Source organism: Psittacula echo (assembly GCF_963264785.1).
Source record: "Psittacula echo genome assembly, chromosome: 7".
Lineage (NCBI taxonomy): Eukaryota > Metazoa > Chordata > Aves > Psittaciformes > Psittacidae > Psittacula > Psittacula echo.
Genome location: NC_137740.1, coordinates 20543681 through 20570095, shown reverse-complemented (window position 1 = coordinate 20570095; position 26415 = coordinate 20543681). Strand labels below are relative to the sequence as shown.

At 47.5% G+C, this 26415-nt stretch overlaps 2 protein-coding genes across 10 annotated transcripts; one reads left to right on the top strand and one right to left on the bottom strand.

The window, feature by feature from the left end:
* Positions 1-655: 655 nt before the first annotated feature.
* On the bottom strand, positions 656-15604 carry TADA1 (transcriptional adaptor 1). 9 transcript variants are annotated; one of them, XM_080622838.1, is made up of 10 exons: positions 15411-15604; positions 15120-15211; positions 13934-13999; positions 7270-7367; positions 4889-5134; positions 3900-4109; positions 2692-2843; positions 2287-2358; positions 1542-1704; positions 656-1161 (listed from the first exon to the last, which is right to left on the bottom strand). In XM_080622838.1, exons 1-10 carry the CDS (start codon positions 15482-15484, stop codon positions 1009-1011), a joined length of 1326 nt encoding a protein of 441 aa, XP_080478964.1. In that variant the 5' UTR covers positions 15485-15604; the 3' UTR covers positions 656-1008. The 9 variants fall into 9 exon arrangements, 8 of the variants coding, with proteins under 8 accessions (XP_080478964.1, XP_080478966.1, XP_080478967.1 ...); XM_080622840.1 differs by having other exon boundaries at positions 4903-5134; positions 15378-15532; XM_080622841.1 differs by having other exon boundaries at positions 4903-5134; positions 15411-15456.
* On the top strand, positions 15596-26415 carry PRDX6 (peroxiredoxin 6). The gene is made up of 5 exons (XM_080622859.1): positions 15596-15766; positions 16954-17110; positions 21969-22115; positions 22669-22815; positions 23599-26415. The coding sequence occupies exons 1-5, from the start codon at positions 15675-15677 to the stop codon at positions 23728-23730; spliced, it is 675 nt and encodes a 224-aa protein (XP_080478985.1). The 5' UTR covers positions 15596-15674; the 3' UTR covers positions 23731-26415.

Sequence of the window (26415 nt, the reverse complement as noted above, 5' to 3'; positions counted from 1 at the left end):
TCACACACAGTGATATGCATCCTCCCATGTGGAGAGCTGTGGCTGCATATTTTTCTGATTAAGTAAATACGAGACATCTTGCTTACACTGCAAATCCAATGAGTCTCAATGCTGACAGTGCACTGGTATATGTATTCAGGAGTTGCTGTCCCACCTCAGGGATGGTCAAGCTGCCTGCTGGGAGGGCTAAACCATTAGCTGTACTGACAGACACCAAAGTTGCCTCTTATCATAGGTCCTGATAGCATCTGATCACCACTACTGCAAGACAGAGGTAAGGGAAGGATAAGGCTGATAAGAAAACACTACTCACAACCTGATTTTATTGTGCATTTTGGTTAATGGGAGAGAGATTCCTATGACGGTGTGCACCATCATGGTTTGTGATGCAAAACAGTTCAAATGACAGACTAGGAAGGACCTTTCCCTTTTTGCCCTGTTTTCTGTTTCTGAAAGTTTCCCTGGCAGAAGAGGAACAATGTCAGCTTACAGAATTGCTCATCTTCAGAAGAGCCCCCCCGTTCCAGTTAAACGAATGGAAGAGGATCCCATCAACTGCAAAAGAAGCTGGACAAGGCCCCTGCTCAGAATGGAAAATACTCAAGAGGGGAAGATGAGAAAGCAGATTCTCCATACTCACAAAAGACAACACAAATACACCCTTTTTAAAAATCAACTCTTTCTACCCTCACATTTATTAAAAAAAAAATAAAAAATACAAAATACCAAAAAAACCAACCAAACAAAAAAAACCAAAGCCCAAACCAGTCTTTGCAAACAAATCTCATTTCTCCTTCCCAATTCAGTGGGATTGCTGCAAGCACTCCATGACACCTGACTGTGGGGTGCAGAGAAAGTGTACTGCAACTCAGTTATATTTCCACAGGAAAAGCTGACTCATAACTTACAACATCCTTGAAATGCTAACAGAGGTTGGTAAGAAGCATCCAAGTGTCAAGTCCAAGGAACAGCACTGTAGCCATCTGAGGCCTGACATGGCTCCTAGCTCTAGCAGAGTAGAAGGCCCTCCTTTGCTGCCAGGCGCTCGCGATGAATTTTATCCTGCTGCAGCTCCTCATGGTTTGGATGCCAGAGCTTCATGACAATTCTCTCAATGTTTAGAGCATAGACAGTGTGCGCAGGAATAACTTCTTTGTGCACCTGGACATACACACGAGAAAGCAAATTTCATGTTTTCATACACATTTCCCCACGTTGCCCATAGAATAACCTCCTCCTGTGCATGAGCCCAGCAGGCTGTCACACGTGAGAACTGCAACTTGCCGGCACTGCCACCCCGGTCAGCACAGAGCAACCACCTGTTATGCCATCTTGTAAGTGAGAGGCCAGGTAAGAAAATAATCATTTTTGCTTAGACACCTCCCCAGCACTGGTGTCTGATCACAAGTAACCTACTGAAGCAGTCTACACACCAGAACCAAATATGCCTTTAAGTTCCACCCAGGTGGAACAAGAGGAGTAAGAAGGGACATGCCAGGCTAAGTCACTTCCCTGCATCATGTGTAACATTAACAGCTTACCTGCAGTGCCTCAAAAAGGTCATACATGTTCACTGGTGGGAGAGATGCTGGTAAGGTGTCTCCAGAGCATGCCAGGAGTAATGCTGCCTGCTGCTCGGCATCATCGGGTGGGGGCTGTGGAGCTAGACTCTGACCAGCAGAAGGCGCCGCACAAGTTGGAGGGCTGTAGGGAGAGCAAGCAGTAAAACCTCCCAGTCAAGACAACAGCACTAGCTTTGGAAGTCACACAGCAGCAGCCTGGCCCCAGGGTTTGCTTTGCCCTATCAGCTGACTTAGCCCTAATGTACATAAAATTACTTCAGTTGTAATTATCTTTAAAACTCCAGTTTAATAAAAATAGCACAAACTGATCCTCAACATGCTTCAAACCTGCTTAACTGATCTCGATTGGGCAACTTTTTATTTACAGCCAATTGTTTCTACTCAGCACAAGACTTAAGGCACTCACGACATAAAATTGAAAGACACAAGCTGTTAGGCAAAGCTGTTTGGAGTGGATTGCCCCATAGTGCTTGTAGTGCTGTAATCAAACCTTAAAACACCCACAACCTCCTGTCAACTCCTAGAAGCTGCCACAGACAAGCACAACTGCCTTCTCATACACATAGGTTGCCAGATGCACAGCACAAGTTGTTTGACATTGAGACTTCAGAAAACAAGATGACCTTGAAGCTCTGCTAACTGGAAAGGCATGCCAAGGAGCCATAAATACATTTGGATGCAGGAAACAGCAGGATGCCCTCACCAGCATTTCACTCCTATGGCACTGCAGCAATGCCCCAGAAAGGCATGGCTCTTCTGCCCAGGCTCTTCCGCCCTGAGAACAGCAAAATTCCTGTCTCGCTACAGTTTCCAAAAAGCAATAATTATTAGGGACATTCAGAGGGCCAGGGGTCACCTTCTTAAATTGATGGACAAGCACAAGTGAGAAAGAGGGACTTAAAACTTTTCTAAACTCCACTGCTGAGAAATCCCCATGTTCTCCCTCTCTGTTTAGCCCTACAGTCCTCCATACTGATACCTTCCTAGTGTGAAAGCTAAACACCATTATTAACCGATTCTACTAAGTAAAAAAAGAAACTGAACCATGGAGTAACTTCATAACTAGCAACTTGCACTTGAAACTAGCAGGGTGCTGAGAGCTCCTTACCACTCAATTAAATTGTTATAAGCAACAACACTGTTCTTCAGATACGGCTGAGGGTTAACATTGCTTCCAAAGGCATATTTAAAATGGCCATCTCTCAGACGATAGGCTTTCCGCCGGGATATCACAGATGTCAGAATATCTTTAAGATGATTCTGCAATGAAAAACAATCTTATTACCCATGCTGATTTATTTACTGTACCAAGCCATGGCTATGAGAAGTGCCTCATTAATTGGCAAGACAGAAGTAGTGCTGTTACGACCACAAGGACCTAAAGATCTGGAACCAGGATCTGGACAAGTTACAGTATGTTTTCACTGATAGAGTTGGATACAGAGAACATAGCACTGTGCAAGTACTGTAGGCATTAGCCTGTGAACTGTACTTTAATACATGATGCACTGCTTTAAATGTTAAAGAGGTTTCTTAAATGCTAGGAAATTCCCAATCTCTGACCCCTTTGATAAAGAGTTAAGAGATTTCATCATTGGCAGTAGATGTTACATTTGTACTGAAATACTGGCCCTAAAAATACAGCGGAAAAGCCACTCGCTCCTCATTTTCAGACTATTCAGTTGCCTGGAAAGTGTTAGGAGTAGCAATTGTCTGAGAAGACAACCAGACAACGGCTTCTTAATCTGGCCTCAGTCCCAGATGGGGAATTCAGGTTGGCCTCCACATCCTGACTCCAGAAAACCATCCACACATCAATGTTCCAAGTAACAGCTGTATCAGTCCTGGGGTATGTCAGGCAATGCACCACTGACACCCAAAACCAGCAAGAGTAGGCACTTCACCTGCAGGTATTTCCCAATCTGTCACTTCACTACCATGCCAGATACTTACACCTGTAACAGAGGTTTTGGGACTTTTCTTTTTATAGAAGTGTTTAAACTGAAGCTCCCATTCTGTCCCTGCTTTTAACTGACACAAAAAGCATTTTCCAAAACAGCTATTTAAGCATGCCCAGAGTTCCTCATATGAAAGCACTTCAAAATTAACACTTGCAGGCAGAAATCCAAGATTTTACCTCTATGATGCCACAAGTCTGGAAGACCTTTCAGTCTCACATTACTCTTCCCAAGGCAAACTTGTAGTTAGAGAAGCAGATTTCCTCCCCACACTGAAGGGCACTACTCCCTACTGCGCACAGAGCGTTTTGCTGCTGGCATAATGAGACCACCACTGCTGCCCAGCCCAGCCTCTCACCTCCACAGCATAAACAACTGCCGTCACTGCCTCCTCTGTAACATTGTCTAGCCCATGCTCATATGCTGTTACGATCATCCTTCCTTCTAACTGGCCACGTGTAGGAAGCATCATGGTATGAGAACACAGCTTCAAATCATCATCTTCTTGAGGATCCTTTGCCACAAATTGCTGGGCTCCAGACAACGGATTCTGTGGCTGGAACCGGTGCTGTTATGAACACAACATTAGACTGTAAGAAGAAAAATACCCAGCAGACCCTTTGGTTCATCACGCTAAACATCCCTTCTCCAACTGGAAAGCAAATGCCTGTAAAAGTGTATCACAGTAGAACAAGCAAAGTGATATTCTTCCCCAGGACACTCTCCCAACCCCCAGTGATTTGTGACTGAAGAAATCTGAGCCAGAGCTGGTGTCCTTTTATTAAGCAACCCGTGACCTTGTTCAGCAGCGCCCTGAACCACCCAAACTTTGGGTATCCACATCCTACAGCAAGGAATTCTATGGTGTAACAACACACCACATAAAGAGTCACCTTCCCTGGTTTGCTCTGTACCTCCCCCACCTGCTAGATTCTTTTGATTCTCCTCTAAGGCTCAAATGCTATCCAGGTCAGTGCTAATTTTATGGACTTCCATATTTTGCAGTCACCTCCTTCCATGCTGAAGGGTTCTTGTCTATTTAGCTATTTATTGTACAGAAGGGTGTGGTTTTACTTACTAACTGTACAGTTTCCATCAAGATTAAAAACCATCATCTTAAGCTTGTGTGATTGATTCTCATTTATTTAAAGCTTTAAATGGAACAACTTAGCCAAATTCCAGGTTTGAATTTCATACTCTAGTCTCCCCATGCAATTACAATACTCCAAGCAGAGCTGTGTTACTGAGCAGCCACTGATTCAGAGATGAGTTATGGATACTTTTCAGAACTGCCTCAGTTACTTAGGAAAAAAAAAAAAAAAGACATCACAGAACAGGAATTTGTACCACAAGACGACAACCTCCATTTTCCAGGCCACACATATTCCAGCACAGTGCCCTTGCAGAGCTGGTGCCGCAAGCTCCAAGTGGTTGTGGTGGCTCCTGGGAAGTCTTGGACCCCAGGTAAAGTGGGGAAAAAAAAGCAGACGAGAACAACTGATACTTGAGCCCAGACATGTGCTTGCCCCAGCCCACAAGGGAACAAGCTGATGGAGTACTCCCACAAGCATCCAAATCACAAATCCGGTGGCTCTGGAATGACAATTGCCGCAAGGTTCTCAGGCATCAAGACAAACGCATTCTTTAAATATAAACAACGAATATGCAGCAAACTGGATCTCTCACATCTTGGTTTCAGGAGAAGAAGGGTGGCTGCTTTATTCAAAGTACAGTGTGGCATTTAACTCAAGAGTGAAAAACCAATCCACCCACCAGTTATGTGAAAGCAGGTTTCCCTCCCCGTAATTCTGAAGATTTACGCTTTCATTACAGGAAAGCTACATATCTGTATGCCTGGAAAAAAAGACCTTCAAAATGTAATCAACTCCAAAGGAGAATGTGGTTTAGCAGAGCAGAAGCCAACTGGAATGAGCCTGTGGTCAGTCACAGCTGTTATTCCGACCAATGAGGGAAACACATCAGGAAATATCAAGGCATTTCAAGTTCACACTGCTCAGGAATTCCACTAATAGTAGACAAGCACATTAATCACAACATACAGTATTTCATACAGTGCTTACTACCAAGCATTACAGGAATACGTGTATAAACACACACTAGATGTGTTGTAACACAGGGGGATCCGAGTAACCAAATTCCAAGGCTTCTACAACATCACAACTTGTTTCTCAACCTCCCCTCCACTTGCTACTGAAAAGTCACAGTGAAGTTTTGGAACAAAAAGATGACAGACCGCCCTCAGAATTCAGGTCGCAGCTGTGAACACTGCAGAATACTTCAGCAGTTTCCAAATGCAACAAGCCTTCAGTTGGACACATCCCTTAAACACCAGTCACTGAAGCACACACATGGTGCCTAACTATAGCCCCCAGACCTGCAGCATGCACTTCAGCTGAGCCAACCTAACCCCTCAATGCCTAAGACCAGGAAGTTTCACATGCCCGTTTCTCCCCTATCCCCAGCTCCTTCTTCCTTTTCACTGCCTTTCATCCAACCACAAAGAACACTGATCCAGCTGAATAAACCAGCAAGAAAAACTTGGGGTTTGTGGTCTTTTTTTGTGTGGTTTGTTTTCTGCCTTGTCAGAAAACTGAACTGGATCATGATCGCAGAATCACAGAACCAACCATAGAACAGTTTGGGTTGGAAGGACTTTAAAGATCATCTCGTTCCAACCCCCCTGCCACAGGCAGGGACACCTTTCGCTAGACCAGGTTACTCAAAGCCCCGTCTAACCAGGCCTTGAATTCTTCCAGGGATGAGACATCCACAGCTTCTCTGGACAACCTGTTCCATGCCTCACCACTCTCATAGTGAAGAACTTTCCCTAACATCTAACCTCTCCCTGTCAGTTTAAACCCATTTTCCCTTGTCCTATCACTACATGCCCTTGCAAAAAGTCCCTCTCCAGATGTCTTGTAGGCCCCCATCAAGTGCTCAGATTTGTCTCATCAAACCCCATCTGTTGAAGACAGTGCCCCATCCCAATCTTCTTTCATACCAGGCCCCCTCCACACTGGTCTGGCAGGGCCAAAACTGTAGAACAAACACAGACAGTACCAGATGGAGGTACAAAGCCTTTGCTGCCAAGTGAACAGGATCTTGCATGTTCACCTGCCACCTACCAGAAGACAGCACCTTTGCAAAACATGTTCTGAAACAACTTGACCCTCTTAAACAAACATCTTACTTCTATCACTTCTGATTGTAGGGTCCTGTAGAGCAGACCATACAATCACTGAGTTCTGCCTGACTCCTGAATAAATAGGAAATCCCTTTTGTTTCAAGTACCTCGCAGATGTATGAAGTGAACAAGATATTACAGAGAATGTGAGAGGTGAATGAGACTATGAAAGACCTGCCCAAGCATAACTGCAGTGACCGCAGAGCTTAAGCTATTCCTCACTGGTTCCTGGAATGCAAGCTTTTGCAACTTCAACATTTAGGTGGCCTTCCATGAATTCTCTGGTGTCTAACAAAGCCAGGTCACACTGTAGCCTTTATCCCAAAGAGGCTTCCATAAGACAGACAGCAGCCACTAACCCCCCAGCTCTTATTCCAATTCAGAACTCGAAACAAATAAGACATACATCACTGCACATGTTGGATTTCCATCATCCCTGGAAGCAAGAAAAGCTACATGCATGTGCAGAGCTCTTCACCCATGAAAGAATGTCAGAGAGCCATGACCATTTGATCACACTTACATCAAACTTTTGTCGAACAGAAGATATCTTTTTCTTTCCTTTGGGTTTTCCAGGTTTAGCTGCAGAGCCACCCGGCCATGGCAGAGTTCCAGCACCTTCTACAAATTGAAAAGGTAAAACAACAAACAAACAAACAAAAAAAAAAGAAAAAAGAAAAAACCAGAATCAAAACCCCTTAAGCCAAAATCAACATCCATGGCCTGAAGGAAAGACTTCTCAGAGGAGAATGCTTTTGGCAGCCCTTTCCTTTCTTCATCAGCCCCCTGGCAAGCTTGACTTACTCATGTCCCATTACTTCGGTACAAACTTATCTGCACACCACACAAAAACCCATGGTGGAAGAATGGAGAAGAGCACAACCACCAGGAAAGCCACAAGGAAGGAACAAGACATTTATTCCTCCAGGAAGATGATAGGACCTTGCCCAGGGGGAGGATTCTCCTCCCACCAACTCCTGGATCAGATGACAAGCAAAAGGATCAAGCAGCCTGACTTGTTACCTATGCCTTTACAGTTAGTTCCCCATCAGCTTTAGCCAGCTTTGTCTCACACCCTTGTTAAACATCACGGCTGATCATTCTTGTTGCACTGAGGGGAGACAGGGGAAGAACTGCAAAGGCCACTGAGCCCAGGAGCAGAATGACACCAAAGCAAGCAGTGAGCTTGTGACTGACCAGAACTGGCAGGTAGCTGAGAAAGTGATCACTATGTAATGCCAATAAATACACTTGGCCATATCAGAAGTCCACAGTACACTGTCTGACAGCTATGCCTATAGTAGGTCAAACCACATTCTGACAATCACAGAGCTCTTGGCAAGTACAGCCTAGCAGACTTACCACTGATGAGTTTACAGGATCCATGCACAATTCCTTCAGGTACATTGGCACTAAGACAGCGTTGGTTTGGATGCACATGCACTTGCTGACAGTGAATGAAAAGTACAACTCAAAGACTGGACAGCCCTCTCGTGGCTACAGTGGCAGCCTCTGCTCTGCATGACAAGTATCCTCCTCCCTCAGTTTTGCATAGCACGTGAGCACCCTTTTTGAGTCCTTGCCCACCTCCAGGGATGCTAGACAACTGAGCTCTGAAGGTATTTCACTCAGCTCCAAAGTGGAGGCTGGAGCTCTGCTGCCAGGCAGTGCTGACAACACTGACATTTCAGATGTTCTCTTGCCTGAGAGCAGCATTTGCCATTACAAGAAAAGACAGCAGCCAATCCACAACTCACCATCCACAGCTTGGCCAGCCTCAAGCACACTCACTGAGTACCAACAACCAACCAGTTCTGGTTCCCTCCTGTTACTGCAGGTGGCCACAGCTCAACACCAGCTTCACATCAACCTGTGTGTTTACGTCCAGCTCTCGTAACTATGTTTAATTTGCTGCAATCAGGAATTCATAAACACAGTTATACTACAGCCCTGTTTATGGGGAATGAGGCTGGCTAAAGGTCCTTAGCTATGGGGAGCTTCCCATTCTCCTGACTGAAGCATGAGCAGTGTCCTCTGCCATGAAAGAAAAAAAACTTCTAAAATATGACTTTAGGAGTCAGGTTAAACCAGAAGAAACCAGGTGAAGTTTTTGAACCACCAGCTGCTAAGAAGGGGTTAGAAACAAACTACTGTATGAAGACAGGCTGGGAAAGTTGGGGCTGTTCAGCCTGGAGAAGAGAAGGCTGCGTGGAGACCTCATAGCAGCCTTCCAAGTATCTGAAGGGGGCCTACAAGGATGCTGGGGATGAACTGTTCATCAGGGACTGTAGTGACAGGACAAGGGGTAACAGGTTCAAACTTAAATAGGGGAAGTTTAGATTGGATATAAGGAAGAAATTCTTTACTGAGAGGGTGATGAGGCACTGGAATGGGTTGCCCAGGGAGGTTGTGAATGCTCCATCCTTGGCAGTGTTCAAGGGCAGGTTGGATGAGGCCTTGGGTGTCATGGTTTAGTGTGAGGTGTCCCTGCCCATGGCAGGGGGGGTGGAACTAGATGATCTTAAGGTCCTTTCCAACCCTAACTATTCTATGATTCTATGATACACACACAGAGATGATATATTGCTCCTATAAAAAAAAAGGTTACTAAAAAGTTACGCTACATGCTAATGGTGAGGTGAAAACCAATAGTCTACAACGAGCCCTGTTGTCCAAATCCACCAGTCAATTATAGGAAATTAAGAGATAATAAATCCCCTCCAAAAATTATAAAGCTGGTGTCACTACTCATCACTACAAGATCACAGGAGAGGCCCTCATGAGTGGGTGTCGGAAAGCACCATGAGGGCAACCATGTCAAGGACCGCTACTGCCCTTCATCAAGATCTCAGGGCTTACATCTTGGGATCTACCAAAATAACGCTACTTCTCTCACAAGATGCTTTGCTCTTTACAGATGAGTCCTTTCTTGCCCCTCCTCCTCTCCTCCACAGCAGGTCAGACCCCTTCTAGGCAGGGGGGATTAGGCGTGTTATGGACACAGAAATTACTTGGTCCTTTTCAAAGCTTTCAATAAAAGCACATCTTTAGCTTGCAATGCCACGCCACCCCAGGCACTTCTTCCTTATGAGTCATCACATACAGCTCCTCATCCTCACTTGTGACAGCTGAACAACTAACTACATGACAGGTGGTGGAGACAGAGAAACTGGAATAGACGGAGACAGAAACAAATCGTCCTTTTGTCTAATACTGTATTACAGATTAACAGGTTACAGCAGGGTCAGAATTTTTTAAATGTCTTATTTAAAAATATATTATAGTGGCTTTTAAACTAAATGGCAACTGATTTTCAAGGCTTTGACAGTGGATCTGAAAGACACAACTTAACCGAATCTCAGCCTGTGCATTAAAAAAACAAATTTAGCCAGACTTAGCTTAGAATAAGGAAAAAGAGAGACACTGTCTCCTATTGTCCATTATAATGAGGCCAGAGCAGAATTTTTTTGGCTCCTTTTCCAGGTTTTCCTATTACCAAACATGTCTTGCACTCGACAAAGAAAGCAAAATTTCCCTCTAGTATTCTAAGAAAACCAGTACTTGAATTCCTGGCCACAAGTGACAAGGCTGGGCTGCCCCAGGCATGAAACTTCACAGATGTTAGCAGCTTTTTTTTTTTAAATCTTGCTAGCAAGAGAATGAGATATTAACAAGCCACAGCAACGGCTGCTGATAGGCCTTCAAAGATGAGCGACAGATAAGAATGTTCTTCTAAGAGCTGCCACATATCTGCAGTGATGGCACCAGCCAGTCCAGACAGAGCACGTCAGGTTTTCCTGATGTGCTGCACCAGCACCACACAGGAGGAAAGGTCAAAGATACAAACAAAGACAGTCACGACAGAGAAAAGCAGTCAGGCACAGGAAACATGCATTTTTCCACCCTCATTTATTCAATCTTCAGTTGTTTCGGATTCTGTTTTCCTGCAGAGAAAGGGTTTAGTCAAATAGATTCTGATGACCCTCCCCTGTCAAGAATTCACACTTCCATTTTCTTTCTTTCCTCCCTTCCCAGGTCTGGAGAGAAGAGAACTCACGCAACCTGAGCCCATCTCACAGGTAGCAGCCCTCCAAGCAAAGCCCGCAGGTAATGCTGATAGAATAAAATGCTCCTGCTATCCTGGCATAAGTTCCAATTTGCTGAACCATCTCTTAGATGGCTCCAGATTACTAGCAAATAAATTAAACCCTTACAACACCAAATCAAGTGCATGCAATTGTCTCAGGTTTATTGTTAACATTTAGCTAAGGAGGGAGGTAACAGTTCAAGTGAGGTAAGTATTAACTCAAGAAACTTTGCTGACTTGATTGCAACAAATAAGCTTAGTGAGCAAGTCCATGCAAGCTTAAAGAAAGCTTTACATTTGAGTTCTTTTTGATGGAAAAATGATACAAAAATTCAGAAAAGCATTTACAAAAATACTGGTAGAAAGAGAATACCAAAGAAAACAATTTTCTTATAATGGGAAGTGTGCCACATCACTCAGACTGGTACAACCAACCTAAAATTACCAGTAAGGCACACTATAGTATTTTGGATAGCGTATTTCTGGGAAGTTTCCTCTCTTCTGGCACTGTCACAGCTTCCCAGCTATGTTACAGCTGGGTGCCACTCAAGTATTTATGAGTGTCTTCACAAATATGGCTAGCAGAGGGGAAAAATATCCATTTTCAAAAAGGGCAGAGAAGCCAGATTCAGGGTACCTCAGGACCCTGCTGTGCCCTCAGTGGGAGCTCAGCAGGAATTAAAGAAACTGGTCATTCTTCACATTGAAATAGGTATGAACTTCCTTCCCTCTCCACCACCAACTCCTAAACATCCCATGCCACACAGGCTGTTGAACTGGGATTTGAACTTTGTGCGATCAACAGCCTAAGCAGATGAGACAGGGAAATAGGAAGTGTCCTCACAAAGGGTCACATTCCCCCAGTGTCGCTTACAAGTCCAAGTGGAACCACTACTGCCAGAGATAGCAAAATCTGGATCAGATCAGTTTGCATGGTCCATGATGATAATCACTTCTTAAAAATACCTTCTCCAAAGCTGCCTATTCCAAATGCTACAATATCAAGTGCACTTTTAACACTGACCACACATTACTACAACACAGCATTTTAAGATAGTTCTTTTTCCATTGTGTCTCTCACACGAAGGTGGAAAGTACATGCACCAGTAACCCTCATGACATGCCAAGTGCATCAAGCACACTTGTTTCCATGAATAATGATGTTTACATCTCCACCTTCTGCCCAAAAGACAGTGGTGGAGACAAAAGCCTGTTAGCTTTCCACTCTCACATTGGGAAAAAGGAAAAAGGAAGAAAAAAAAACAATCTTGCAGGTATCAAACTGATATCTAGAAGGAAAAAACCAAGTCTAGACATAGCATCTAGTATTCCACTTGTACTGAACTTTCCTGGGCTTGCATGTGTAATCAGCTGCACGACACACAGCAGACTGGCAAGTAAAATGTGTGTCTACCAGTCACTTGCCCAGAAAGAGGTATCTCAGCACAGATTAGCTCAAAAATTACTGGGAGACTGCATCGACCTGAGGAGAGCAAAACACACTCTAGAAGGGACTAGCAGCATGTACAATTAACAGCAAAGCACTAAACCATGTCCTCAGGAACACACGGTTAAACTGCAGTGGTTGGTTTTTTTCAAGCTGGCTTAGGCAGATGTGTGGCTAGAGCCAACAAAAGCCTGCCTGAAAGCACTGGAGGTGACCACCAGCTGGTCAGCTATCACTCCATTACATGCTGTCATCAAGCTGCTGAAGCACTATCATGAAGGGTTCTTCAAGGGCTTTTAAAGACAGTAAGCTTCAATGGGAGAAGAGGGAAAGTCCTTGCAAGGACTTGAAACGAAAAAAGGTCAGGCAGGACATAATAAGCATATGGACAACACCTGTGGAGCACCACACTGCTTTGTGATGGGGCTTGCACTTTTAACACACTCCTAGATAGCCTTGAAAAGGGGGGCACTGGTAGAGCTTGCTGGTAAATCTGAGCTACTCAAGCCCAGGAAGATGAAGCCTGACTGGATGGCTGCAGAAAAGCTGCAGAAGACTATGTGACTGGATAAAGAGACAAACAAAATTCAATAGTTAAGAACAGAGTAATGCACACAGAAACAAACAGCCCCACCTTTAGTCACACAGCAATGAGCTCTAAACTGACTACTGTCACTCAGAAGCAAGACCTCTAAGCTTTGATCTCTACTTCAACACTTGCATCAGGTCAGTGCTGAGCTCAGGGAGTGCAGGCACGCTCTCCCTCCATCTCATAATTTACACTGAGATAGTTCAGGTAACACCCACAGGGGAATTGCTGTGCTTGTACTTTCTTTTCATAATCCAGCTGCAAGCCAAAAGCAACTACTAAGTCAAAAGCAAGGAGCAGCAAGATTAATATAAAGAGGAAAAGCCTGAGACTCAAAGGTCATTCATAAAGTTCAAGAGCAAACAAAGCAAGTTTGGAGGTGGGAAAGGTTAGCATTTAATTAGCACAGCTGGTATAAAGACCAGCTACAACACAAAAAGCTGTGGGTATCCAAAAATGCATTTTTTTTTCATTCCTCTAGATACATCAGGCACATTAGTAACAGAGACCCTCTCTCCTCAAAATCTTGCCTCTCCACTCTCAGCCCAGAGCTGTGACAATTTTTTCTCCCTTACTACACAGCAGTCTCATATTTTGGATTGCAGTTCAGCTGTCCTTCCTATCAAATTTCCAATTGAGAGCTCTTCTGAAGACCAAAAATGACATATCTCACAACCCTGACAATAGCCATTGAAAATGCCCACAGAGCTAGAAGGTGAACTATCTGAAGAAGGCTGGGTTAACCAGCCACAGCCCAACCAAGGCTCACTGTAGGCATTCCCAGTAGAAGCCTTTACACTTCAGCCCAGAGCACACACCCAGTTCAGGGATCAAACCAATTTATCACACACAGCAATCCAGCATCAGCCTCTAACCAAGCACACGCAGCTTGTTCTGAAAAGCATCTCTGCTGAAGTCAGCTGGATCACTATTTTGCTACCCTTTAGCCTGTGTGGCAAAAAGAACATGGATATTAAGGCTCAGAAAACTGGAGTACTTTGTACAAAGTACGCATAGCAAATGATTGCTACCTAGTTGTTTTAATAGGGCTTCTCAGGACTTACCTGGTGCAGAAACCAAGATCTGGCATCGGGTAAGAATGGCCAGGAGGAAATCGTTGTGAGAGTGGACTGTGTAAAGACAGACAGCTCATTAGCAACACATCAGTGCCCAGAGGCACTCCCTCAAATCGATCTTAAAGTAGCTCACAATGCCCTTCCAGTTACACATTGCCCACATGCTTAGCTACATAAGAACATCTCTCAACTTAAGTTTTTTTGAGAGCTTTCTTCTACTAGACCCAGAAACTGCTACTACTACACTAAAAAAAGGATACTACACATGATATGAAAATAAATTTTGTCACTTCTCAGTGTGCTACACATGCGAATCCAGCCCTACAGCATGCAACATGAAGCATCTGGTGCATTCAGCCAGTCAGAGAAGGATCCAGTGTCCTCTTTGCCATGCAGACTTCTGGTAGCAGAGCTTTTGGTCTGCTAGGAAAGGACCAGTAAGAGCCAGTCCCAGAGAGGGAAAATTAAGTCTAACAGGCTCTAGATAAATGCAACTTCCTTGCAGAAAGGTTACTGGAAGCCAAAATAAGCAAATACGCATCAGAAAGAGCAAAGACAAACTTCATAAGCAGGGTCAGAGGGTGAAAGGATCCTCTTTAGCTTTTGAACACAAGCACTAACAGCCTTCCTGCTCTTTCCCGTACAGATCACAAACATGGAGGTCAGGAGCCCCAACAATAATCTCAGCAATGCCCACCACTGTTCACAGACCTACAGAGAGGCAATGACAAGAGACTGTCACCCTCCAGCACTCCCACCTGCCACCCCGAAGAACAGGAAAGGCACCTGCCTGTTGCACAACTGCCTAGGTGAGTTTGGGGTTCCCTTCCCCACTTCAACCACACCAGTTCAGTCCCAGCCACAGGAAGAGCACAGCATGGAAAGGACTGGATTTCTACAGTGACATAACAAAATGACTTTTTGCTTGCTGGGACACCATATTTTACCATATTCTCACAAGACCAAATTGCTTGTCAGTGCCAAGGCCACAAAGGGAATTTCCCCAGCAGCTCAGGGCACCTCCCACCTAGGGCTACAGGAGCCCCAGCTATTCTTATTTCCCTTACAGCAATTTCTCTGTCCGGGAAGCAGTGTGCAGCAGAGAGGAGCTCCTCCGAGGCCTGGCAAACCAGCATCAGAGCCACAGAAACACAAACACGAGATGGCTTTTTACCATTGTCTTGCGTGAGAAGCCTGCGCGCTTCCAGGTCAAACTCCTCCTTACTGATCTTCTGCTTGAACCAGAGCTTCAAATTGGCCCAGTACCTAGGGGAGAGCGGGAAAGGTAGAGACACCAAACAAAAAGCGCTGCTCCTAAATGCCCTGCTTCCCAACACCAGCACAGAGGGGTCCGGAGCCCAGGCCAGCGCTGAGGCTTCCGCACAGACACGGTACAAACGCGCGCCCAGGCCTCACTGCCGCTAGGCCTCACCCTCCAGCGGCTCCCCTCCTCCACCGCACTCACTGCTTCACGTTCTCGCCCAGCGCCTCGCTGAGGCTCTTCTTGGCCGCCTCCAGCTCGCTCACGTACGTCGCCATTACCACCACCACCACCTGAGAAAGACAACAAAACCTCCCTCCTCTCCCAAGCCACAAAGTGCGACGGCAGCCGTAAAGCACAGCGACCACCCATCATGTGACAGCCCAGGGCCCTCACCAGCAGAGGGGGCGGTGTCCGCGCGCATGTGCAGAGGCGGCAGCGTAGGGAGTCGCAGTAGCAGGTTCAGCCATGCCGGGCTTGCTGTTGGGCGACGAGGCGCCTAACTTCGAGGCGGACACCACGCAGGGACGAATCCGCTTCCACGACTTCCTGGGAGACTCGTGAGTATCGTGGGAAGGAGGATCGGGAAAGGGGACCTCGGCGGGAGGGCGTCAGGGTAGGGGGATGACCCCGAGGCTAGCCCGCGAGAAAGGGGCTGCTCAACGCACAGCAGACTGGCGCAGGGTCCCGGGGGCCGATTGCCTTCCGCTTCGGGCGCCGAGAGCGGGGGTTTTATTTCCAGATGGACACGGCCGTTCATTGCCCTTCCCCGGGTGGGAGCCTGGCGGGCTTCTCCCAGAAATGTTCGTTTTCCCCTCATGGAGCCGCCGCGGTGTGCGTGACACGGGCCGGGGGCCGCGATGTCCCAGGGGAGCGCGGTGGCGAGGGGCGCGCAGGCCCCCCCCTAGCGCGGGGAGCCGCCTCTCCCCATCCTTCCTGCGGGCTGCGCAGCCAGAAGGTCGGCAGAGCGCACCACGGGCGAGCCGAGCCCAAGGAGAGCAAAGACGGGCTCTGAAAACCGCAGAGCCCGGACAAGGGCAAAGCCAGGCTTGCCAGGGCACAGCTCAGTCCAGGGCAGCCCCAGAGATCAGCTCGCGTGTCACGTATGTCCCGTACGTCCCTGGGGAATGAGCCTGGGCTTGCGAAGGTGTGTAACCGAGGGGTCTGGTCCTGTTGGAGCCACTTGTTGAAAGTGGAAAGCCACTTGCCTTTAGGCACTGTTTCCCCCAAAAACCTGTTGCTCCATTTCTGGCTGGAGCAGGAGAGTGCTGGCACAGCACATTTAGGACTCGCTTCCTGCAGTGCTTGGCAGGGTTGAATCGGTGTTTGAGTCCGCTTCTGTCAGTGTTGTGAGCTTGGGCAAATAGGAAGAAAAGAACCCTCTTAGCGAGAAAATAAGATGCAGGGCTTCTTAAAACTGTATGTTCCAGCCTGAGCACTCACATGATAGCTTTCTTGGGCAGCTTCTATCTGGGTTTTTGCTGCCTTTTTTTCAAGTAGTACACATATTGTATAAAGAGACTTGTAGCACCACTGGCCGGGTCACTGCCCTGTAAGTTCTGTTGGTGAGCCATCTGCAGGGTGCCTCACTGTATCCCTCCAGCTCTGTTCCCAGTTCTCTAAGACAGAACAGAGGTGAGCTGTTCCAGCAGTAGTCTCTGTACAGTACAATCTATACAGCTTTTTGTCTGTGGTACAAACCAAAACAGATCTCGCCCTAATGCTATCTCCTGCTCTCTGCTTTCAGATGGGGCATCCTCTTCTCCCACCCGCGGGACTTCACACCCGTCTGCACCACAGAGCTTGGCCGGGCGGCAAAGCTGGCCTCCGAATTCAGCAAGCGCAATGTGAAGATGATTGCCCTCTCCATTGACAGCGTCCAAGATCACATGTGCTGGAGCAAGGTATGGGGCGTGAGGAGGCACAAGGGGAGCTTGCACTGCGGCCTTTGCTCTGAAAGCCAGAGGAAGAGTCCACACAGAACAAAGCACAGGCTCAGGGTTACATATCTCAAATCCCAAAGCATGTAGGATAGGAGTGGCTAAAATTCAGGACAGGAATAGAAAGGTCTGGTCCATCTTCTTGGAGCACTCCACAAAGTCCAGGGCACTCTTGAGTACTAAGATGTTGAAATAAGAGGGAAATAGTATTACTGCTCTCCCACCGACATGTGAAAGAGTAAAACATAAGTGAAGGTGGTGCCAAAAGTTGAAGGAAAGCAGCCTCTCCATAGACTTTCAAAAAGTTTTGTAATAAAACAGGAAAGGAAAAGAGGCATCAGAAGTGAACAGACAGTCTTCAAAGGGTACAGTTCATGCCTAGACACGGAAAAGAAAACAGAGAACAAAGAGGGACATGTTAAACATAAAACCACAAGTAGGAGAACGTTAAACATAAAACCACCATAAAAGGAGTATATAAAAAGATGGGAACAAAATAGCTTGCTGAAAGAACATAAAAGAAACTAATTAAAAACTTCAGATGCAGCCTTAGCAGTGGTGCACTCCCAGGGAGTAAGATTCCAGGCCTCATAGGTGTCAGGGGTGTAAAATGAGCATTTCAGATGGATATGGCCAGAGGATAGAACCCCCTGGGTGAATTACCTGCTTTTTGATTTGCTCGTAACATTGAGAATATTTTCACATTTTCCAGGAGTAAGACATGCATGCAATAAGAGGTAGTAAAAGTGAGAAATATCCACACTCCAACATTGTTTCATTACTGACTGGCTTTAGAAATTACTTAATTGCCTTTTTGCTTAAATTGACCTTCTTTCCTGAGGGGTGCATGGCTGATGTCCCTCCAGGCTCCAGAAGGGCCTGGGAAAACTGGCGTACAAATCCCACTCCAGTAAATGAGATTTCCATGCCGGTCAAACTGGCTGAAACCACCAGTCAAAATAGCAGACAACATCCCATTAAATATAGCAGAAAGTTTGTGCTTTTGTGAGGGAGTCTCATCTCATGGCTGACTAAAGCCATGTGAAGTTATTGCTGACTTTTACGAAGTCTTAAAATTTCTCAAGAAACTTTCGACAAAAGCAGCTTTGTGAAGGGCAGGCTGTTTTCTGCAGGGAAACAGGATGAGGTGGTAAGTTGTGTCAAAGGAGGGCCTGCAGGGATGCTTGGGGTTCAGCACACTCAGGTGATCTGGAAAAGATATGAACATATGAACAACGAGCTGACTTTGCTGACATGGAATTATTTAGCACAACCTCAAGGTAAAATCAGAAGTTGCAGAACCATCACTTGACACTAACTAATGGGAGGCAGAGTTTAGAAATGTTTAGAAAATCTTCCAGAACAAGCATGGAGAAAGGCAAATGGCAGTAGTCCAAGCTGCAGTGAGCTTTCTGTCAGGCTGGGAATGTCCTCGCAGGCAGTGGTTTGGAAATGTCAGCTCAGCACCTGTCAAAAAGAAAAGTGTGGAGGTCCACCAGAGCAAAGATCCAGCTGGTGAGGACGAATCCGTAGCAGACTGGAGCCTTCCATGTAGTCTGTGTTTGAAATAATCCATCTCACAGGCTATGGGAGAACAAGAAAAGGTGCAGAGGGGGAGCAAAGCTGCCTGCAGATTTGGGCAGGTCTGCTTCAGCGCCGAGCAACTGGAGCTCTTTAGTCTGGGAACAGGAGGATATGTCAGGCTGCAACACTGTGAGCAGTATGCAGAGCATGGAGGAGCAATGAACCTCCATGCATGCATCATGGAGGGTATAAGAGAGTACAGGAGTGTGATTGCTCTGTTCTTAGACCTTGCCTATAAACATGATCCTTTTTATTTTGTCCTTGACAAAGCTTGAAAGAACTTCAATGATGCGGAGAGCTAAACAGGGAAGGCAAGTGTCTGGGCCTACCACAAGGCTGAGATTGGGGGCAGTGCCCTAAGGGTTCTCCTGCCCAGCCACAGGTTAAAAAAGAGCTTGACAGACATACAGAGCCTTGGCAGAAGCTGACTGTCTGGACGGAAGCAGACTTCATTAAATGCTAGACTGAAATCTAGAAACTGCAGTTTCCTTCACTAGATCTTAGCAATCCTAGGGGTGAGCAAAACTTCAGGCAGGCCTCTCTGTGAAGCGTTCCTTTGCATACCTATGCTTGCTTTTGGATGAAGCTTCTAGCAGTAGTGAGAGGATGAAGCTGCTTTTATCTGGAGCACAGCCTGTGAGGAAAAAAGTGGGCAAGAGAGATGGCTGAAATTCTGCATGAACTGCTTGCTTTGCTGCCAAATTTCAGTGAGCAGATGGGGCCTGAAAGGTGAGACCAGAGTATACCAAATAATTCTCATGTCATTGCTCAGCTCTGCTTTCCCAGTCAAAGATGTCACTGCTGTTCTTAGGCATCTCTAGCCAAGACCCAGAGGCTTGCTTGCAGCATTGACTGGCATGTGCTGTGCATGTCGGAGGAAGCTTCGGTGTTCTCTTTGGCTACTGATGCCTTCACCTTGGTGAGTCAAGAGTGAATAAATCACTGCAGTGATGTCTGGTTTCAGCTTGGATGCTGGAAAGAAAGTAATTTGCAGGGGAGTAAGCGAGTCTTGAGTATCTTATTGCAAAATAGGGTGGGGTTTGTTAGGCTGCTTTGTACAGAGATCCCCAGGTCATGATATTATGTGCATTTTGAAACGAGTTACAGTACATAGATTCAGGTATTGCTTCTCAGAATCTCTCTTCATCCTCCAGCCCCCATTCTGAAGAGAGGAGGTGGGACATGTCACTGTCTGACCTTTATCTACAGCCTCCTGTGACACTGTGAGGCATTTCACCTGGGCTGGCCTCTCCAGCTTTGCTTTCCTTCTGTACCCTGCTTTTGATAAGGCTTGCCGGGGACAGTGTTACAGCCCCTTCTGCCTGCTCTTGCTGCCTCTGCCATGCCAAGCAGCAGTGGGCAGTGCCAAGAGGCAGCATTTCCAACCCTGCCATCCTTGAGTTCCCTCTAAGCAGAACTCAGCCTTTTCCCCTGCGTTCAAAGCCTGGGGAAAGCAGGGAGATTTGTACATTCAAATTATCAGCTCAGCTGATAATGCACCACAGTGGTGCGTGGGAAGCTTGTGTCAATGCTGGAGTCAGTTTTGTCTCCTTGGAGCATAAAGAGAAGAGAGGGAATGGGCAGCTCTGTTCTGGGGCAGAAACTGCAGATTAAACTTGCTTTAATCATAGAATAGTTAGGGTTGGAAAGGACCTTGAGATCATCTAGTTACAGCCCCCCTGCCATGGGCAGGGACACCCCACACTAAACCATGACACCCAAGGCCTCATCCAACCTGCCCTTGAACACTGCCAAGGATGGAGCATTCACAACCTCCCTGGGCAACCCATTCCAGTGCCTCATCACCCTCTCAGTAAAGAATTTCTTCCTTATATCCAATCTAAACTTCCCCTGTTTAAGTTTGAACCTGTTACCCCTTGTCCTGTCACTACAGTCCCTGATGAAGAGTCCCTCCCCAGCATCCTTATAGGCTCCCTTCAGATACTGGAAGGCTGCTTTGAGGTCTCCACGCAGCCTTCTCTTCTCCAGGCTGAACAGCCCCAACTTTCTCAGCCTGTCTTCATACGGGAGGTGCTCCAGTCCCCTGATCATCCTCATAGCCCTCCTCTGGACTTGTTCCAACAGTTCCATGTCCTTTTTATGTTGAGGACACCAGAACTGCACACAATACTCCCAAGTGAGGTCTCACAAGAGCAGAGTAGAGAGGCAGGATCACCTCCTTCGACCTGCTGGTCACGCTCTTTTTGATGCAGCCCAGGATACAGTTAGCTTTCTGGGCAGCTGATCTGCTTGTTGGCAGCTGATCTGCTTGTGCTGCCTTGAGCAGGCTCCTCCCAGCCCTGCTGTGGCTCAGCATGACCCGTATGGGTGGTACTGCAAACTACAAGAGTAACTTGACTGCTTTGGCCAAGTCCAGACTCAGAGACGCTCAAAATACAGTTTCGCTGTGAAGCGGGTCAAGTTTGAACTAGCACAAGGAGCAACCTCATAAACTATGGTCACAAGGGAGAGCCTGCAAAGATGTGGAAGGGGATTGTTTTCTGTCCCAGCCATGGTTCACCTGCACTCAGACTTTCACTCTATTTTCAGGAGTGTTTAAGCAAGCTAGGAGTGACTTGCTCTGTTGGACTAGTTCCTCATACAAAACCTGTGAAGTGTTCGACACAGTACCTTTGTTAGCTTTAGAGTTGCTGGTTTGGTCTGTCACTTGAGAAACTGTACCTTAAGAGCACAGTCCAGGTGTGACACCAACACATCTGTCAGTAGTGCTAGATTACTTACTCGGAGAGTGTCAGAAGAGGAACACCTCTGTTTTCAGGGAAAGGTGGTTAAATCTCCCTGTGTCAGTAGCATGGGCAGGACTTCCCTATTTCTCCATACCCACTGCCTGGGCAAAATAGCTGGTCCACAGGCAGTTCTAGAGGTGAGCCACAGGGTGCGAGCATAGACAGCCTAACAACTAACCTCTAAGAATGACGCAAAGTGCAGCCTGGCATTCAGGTTTTTGGTTTGTCACCTGGTTTCTGGAAGCAGAGAAACTTCATGGAAGGCTGTGCTGTCCCAGCCTGCAAGTAAGGGGCCAAGTAAGTCCCAAGCTTGGGGCCAAATAAGTCACAAGCTACTGTAGAGCAGCTGCTGAACACATTTATGCATGGTCCCTTGCAGGAGCTTGCCCCACACACATAAAGGCTGTGTGGAGATCTCCCTGTCTGGCCTCTGCCTCCTGTGGTGGTACCCACAACAATGAGCACAAGCATGCCATGTTTTGTTTCTGCAGGACATCAATGCATACAATGGGGGACAACCCGAGGAGAAACTCCCCTTCCCCATCATTGCTGATGCAAACCGGGAGCTCGCTGTCAAGCTGGGAATGCTGGACCCAGATGAGCGGGACAAGGATGGCATGCCCCTGACTGCTCGCGTGGTGAGTACCTGGAGCATTGCTGCGCAGCAGCCTTCTCAGCAATAGGCTTCACCTGTTGTCCTGCCCTGTGTCTGTGGGGCTGGGTTTGAAGATGGGCACAGCTTACCTGGATGGGCATGACCATCCTCAAGAGCTAGGTTGACTTCCTTGGGCTAGATCCATGGGTGCTGCAAGAAGAGGCTGGTGTAGCGCTGGCGTGCTGGCAGCAGCTCCATCCACCAGCTCATCCTGGCTGTGCCTGTCCTAACACAGAGGTGACAAAAGAGCTTGATCTGCTGGACTCGAGTGCTTGCATTAGAAAGGCACAGGTCAAAGGAAAGAAACATTTCAAGTAGCAAACCAATCTGGCATTAGATACAGGAACACTCAGAGCATACACTGTGTTCCCTGGGCATCACTTGTTGCTCTAGATACCCACCATGGCATCTCCCCTGTCCCAACACCTTCAATCAAGTATACCACCTTTGAGGAAAGGGAGGAGCAGCAGGGCTGATCAGATGCAGCAGACCAGTTGGATTTTACCCAGGCCCTGATCCTGTTTCTCTGTACTCAGGTGTTTGTTTTTGGCCCGGATAAGAAGCTGAAACTCTCCATACTGTACCCAGCCACCACTGGGAGAAACTTTGATGAGATCCTGAGAGTGGTGGACTCCCTGCAGCTGACGGCATACAAGAAAGTCGCTACCCCTGTGGACTGGAAGGTGAGGAGGGGTGCAAAGCTCACAGCTGTCCACTGAAAACATGCATTGAAATGTCAACCAGCCTCCTTTGGAGGGGGACTCACAGAGTGGGGAAAGCTGATGAGGACATGGGATATGGGTTGCTGCAGTCTGGACTCAGCCTTAAGAACCTCCCTTCCTCAGGGAAGGGAGGCACCTCAGTGCCTAGTGCCAGCAAATACTCAGCTTGGCCTTTCTGGCTACCAGTACTTGAGCCTTGTGCCAAGGCAGGTCCTGCCCTGTGATAAGGAAGGGCATTTCCAGGTGTCAGCATGCCTAAGTCTACTCAAAGCCAGCACAGCAGTAGGCATGGGACACCCTTCCCAGGCCCCCACACTGCTCTCCTTGCTTTGAGCCAGGAAGGGCCAGTGTGGGCACAGAAATTTACATAGCATGTACACAGCAGAGACCTATCCTCATAGAAGGTTACTAGTTGAAGTTGCTTAGTTGTGGTCCCTCCTGCATCTTAAGAGATACCCAGATTCCCCTCTTGTTACTCCCTGTTCCCATCGGAGTGCTGTGGGAAAGAGCTGGCCTGTGGGATCCCATTGGCAGGGCTGGCAGAAGGCACAGCTCTCCCTTTTGACATCACCCATACCTCCTGGTGTAGCTCCCACTCAGTCCTCACTGCTAGCTCCAGGCAGAGCTGCAGGGGATATGCCTGGGGCACTGGGGATGAGTGTTCCTGGAGAGGCAGGGACGTGCCAGCTCTATCCAGGCCTGCCAGCTCCTCTGCTCCTCTCACAGTTCCCATTTGCTCTGCAGCCTGGTGACAGTGTCATGGTCGTGCCCACCTTACCTGATGAGGAAGCCAAGAAGCTCTTTCCCAAAGGAGTCTTCACAAAGGACCTCCCATCGGGCAAGAAGTACCTGCGTTACACCCCACAGCCAGAGTGAGCAGGTCTGACCAACCATCCTGCACATCGTTTGGCGTCAGGAGCCTTTCTTGTGTCCAGCTCCTGCCTCCCTAACACTGTGCAACCAGCAGCCTTGTACTGTTACACTGATGATGCATTGCAATACTAAACCAGTCCTCCCCATCCCTTTCACCCTCCACATCTTCTCAAAACTAAAACCCCAAGTGTTTTCTTGCCTTGAATCAGCCCCACAAGGAAGAGGTTAGCAGACCAGTGGGGGCTCCGGGGCTTGTGCTGTGGAGTCTCCTGTTTCAGAACCAGCCAAGATTTTCCTGGAGGCACAGTAAGAAGCGTGGTGTCAGCAGCCAGGCCACAGAGGGGTGTCCTGCTCAGTTCACATACCTCCCATTAGGGAGTTTTTGGGGGTTCCAAACTGCTGTGTGCCTTTCGGAGCAACTGTCACTAACACATTAACACCTTTATCTGGTCCTGTGCATAGGGGAGGAGCTGCAGAGCCAAATCTCTCACTTCTTACTGCTTTCTTATATCTCGCTGGAAGTTGTTCTCAGGTTTTAGGGAAGAGGGAATAGAGCAAATAAACTGATCCTCAGTAGTACCTGCAGTATCGCCTGTCTGCCTCTCCTGGCATCCATGGCACCCTGCACCACCTACTTTGTTCCCTTGTGGCTGTGCCACTGGAATGTGTGCCCATGTTCCTGGGTGGGTGTCAGTGGCACAGACTGACCTTGTTCTTGCTCTGTAAATAAGGCACTTGAGAAACACAGGTTGTCCCATGATAAGAGTCTCAGACAAGGCAGGGGGCCCAGGGCAGTTGTGCTGCCCCTGCTTTACAGCAGCGGCTCAGTGGTGAGAAGGAGGCGAGACCTGCTCCAGGAATGTGCCTCAGCTTGGCCTGCGTAAGAAGCTTGGGGGGGGGGGGACAGGCATCCTGCCCTGCTTCCAGGGCATGAACAGGCATGATACAAGCCATGTGAACTCCCCCCTGCTCTTCCATACCTACATCTCTGGGATTTCTGAAGAAATGAGCAATGTCTTAATAGAACACTAGAGAAGAAACCTGCTCACTGAATAGCACATAGACTGTCTGCAAGCATCAATCAGTGCCCAGCACACTCTTAAAGAAATTGGCTGGCTCAGGGCACAAATTTACCCCACAGCAAGTGGGGACTAGTAGGGTTGATGCTCATGGTGAGCAACATACTGGATGCAATGAGATACCCTCCAGCATCATGCAGACCCGAATCCTGGGGCAGCACCTGGGATGTGGCCCATCAGTCCTTCGAAAACGTCAGAGCCACCAGCTCCTCCTGCCAGCCATCACTGTCCTCTTTCATACCAGCATACAGGCCAGGCCACCCTGAGCACATCCTTCCCTAAACATGGCTGCATTTCAGAGAGCTCCCCTTTCCATTACTAAAAAGAAGTGGTTATATTAATATTTAATTACCTTCAGGAACTATACAGTGAAGATTGGTATTTTTTCCCCAAATAACTTTAAAATGAACCTTCATTAGGAAATTCTGCATTATCCTTATGTATTATTTTTACTAGAAGATACACCTGGATTGAATTTTGTTCCCCCTCTTGCACTGTGCAAGAAGTGGGAGGGGGAACTGCAACTTAAGGGAGAAACATCTCTCTTCTGTGTAGTTTTCTGCCTTATCAAGCTTGGCAGCTTCCCTGGTTACCCACAGAAGGGCTGCATGAACTACTGGTTCCTTGCTGTTCCCTCAGCACACAGTCCTCTTCTTGATCTGGTTTCCTAAGGGAAAAGGGGCTGCCTGCTTCCTGCTCGGAGCTCTCCAGCTGACTGCCCAATTTTCTGGAAGCTTGAGGACACAGCCCCACAGCAAGCTTTGTGCAAGCAGGCTGCTCTGAGCATCCCTTGGGAAGGGGCACTGCAATGTAAGCACAACCTCTCTGGGACACCAGAGAAGCCACCTGCAAGTCAGGACAAGGGGGAATGAGTCTTCCCACCATACCCAGGGGCTTAAAGCTGGCAGGGGCAGACACTGGTCTCACTGCTGAGGCAGCTCATGAATTCTTGCTTGTTCTCCCACACTACTGTGGCCCCAGAGGTGCAAGCCAGCCAGATGGACTCAAGCAAACACAAGGTTTGGTTCCAGTACAGCTCAAGTGGTTTTCTTTTAATCCCAGAGAAGTAAAATGCAACATTTGAGTTGGTAATAACATCCAGAGACAGAAGTCCAAGCCCCCTACTCAGTAAAGTCATTTGTGTTTAAGGCACTCTGCAAAACCAGCTTTCCTCTTCGATTTTCCCCACACGGCAGCAGAATACCTGGTTTGGTCTTTTCTCCATAGCGACATCCATGCATCCTGGCTCTTCTCATCACCTCCAGGAATTGGCAACAGCAAATCCAGCAGGAGCCATCAGAGAAATGCCAGGAGGCTGGATCAGTGAATACAGATGGGCATGGGAAAGAGCACAGTGCTCAGGGAGGGGGCACAGGGCTTCAAGCTTCTGCAGGAAAGGGACAGGCACTGGATGTCCTCCCTGCAAGCACCGATGTGATTCCCTTCGTTTTCTCCCCCTGACTCCAAAAGGAAATGCGAGTAGGGGGGCCCTCAGTCATCCCTCCCCAGCTGTGCTCCCAAACATGCAACAGCACCCCAAAACGCAGGGGGCTGGGGGGGGAACCCAGCTGCCCCCACCGTGCAGCAGAAATGAACCCCCCAACTTCCA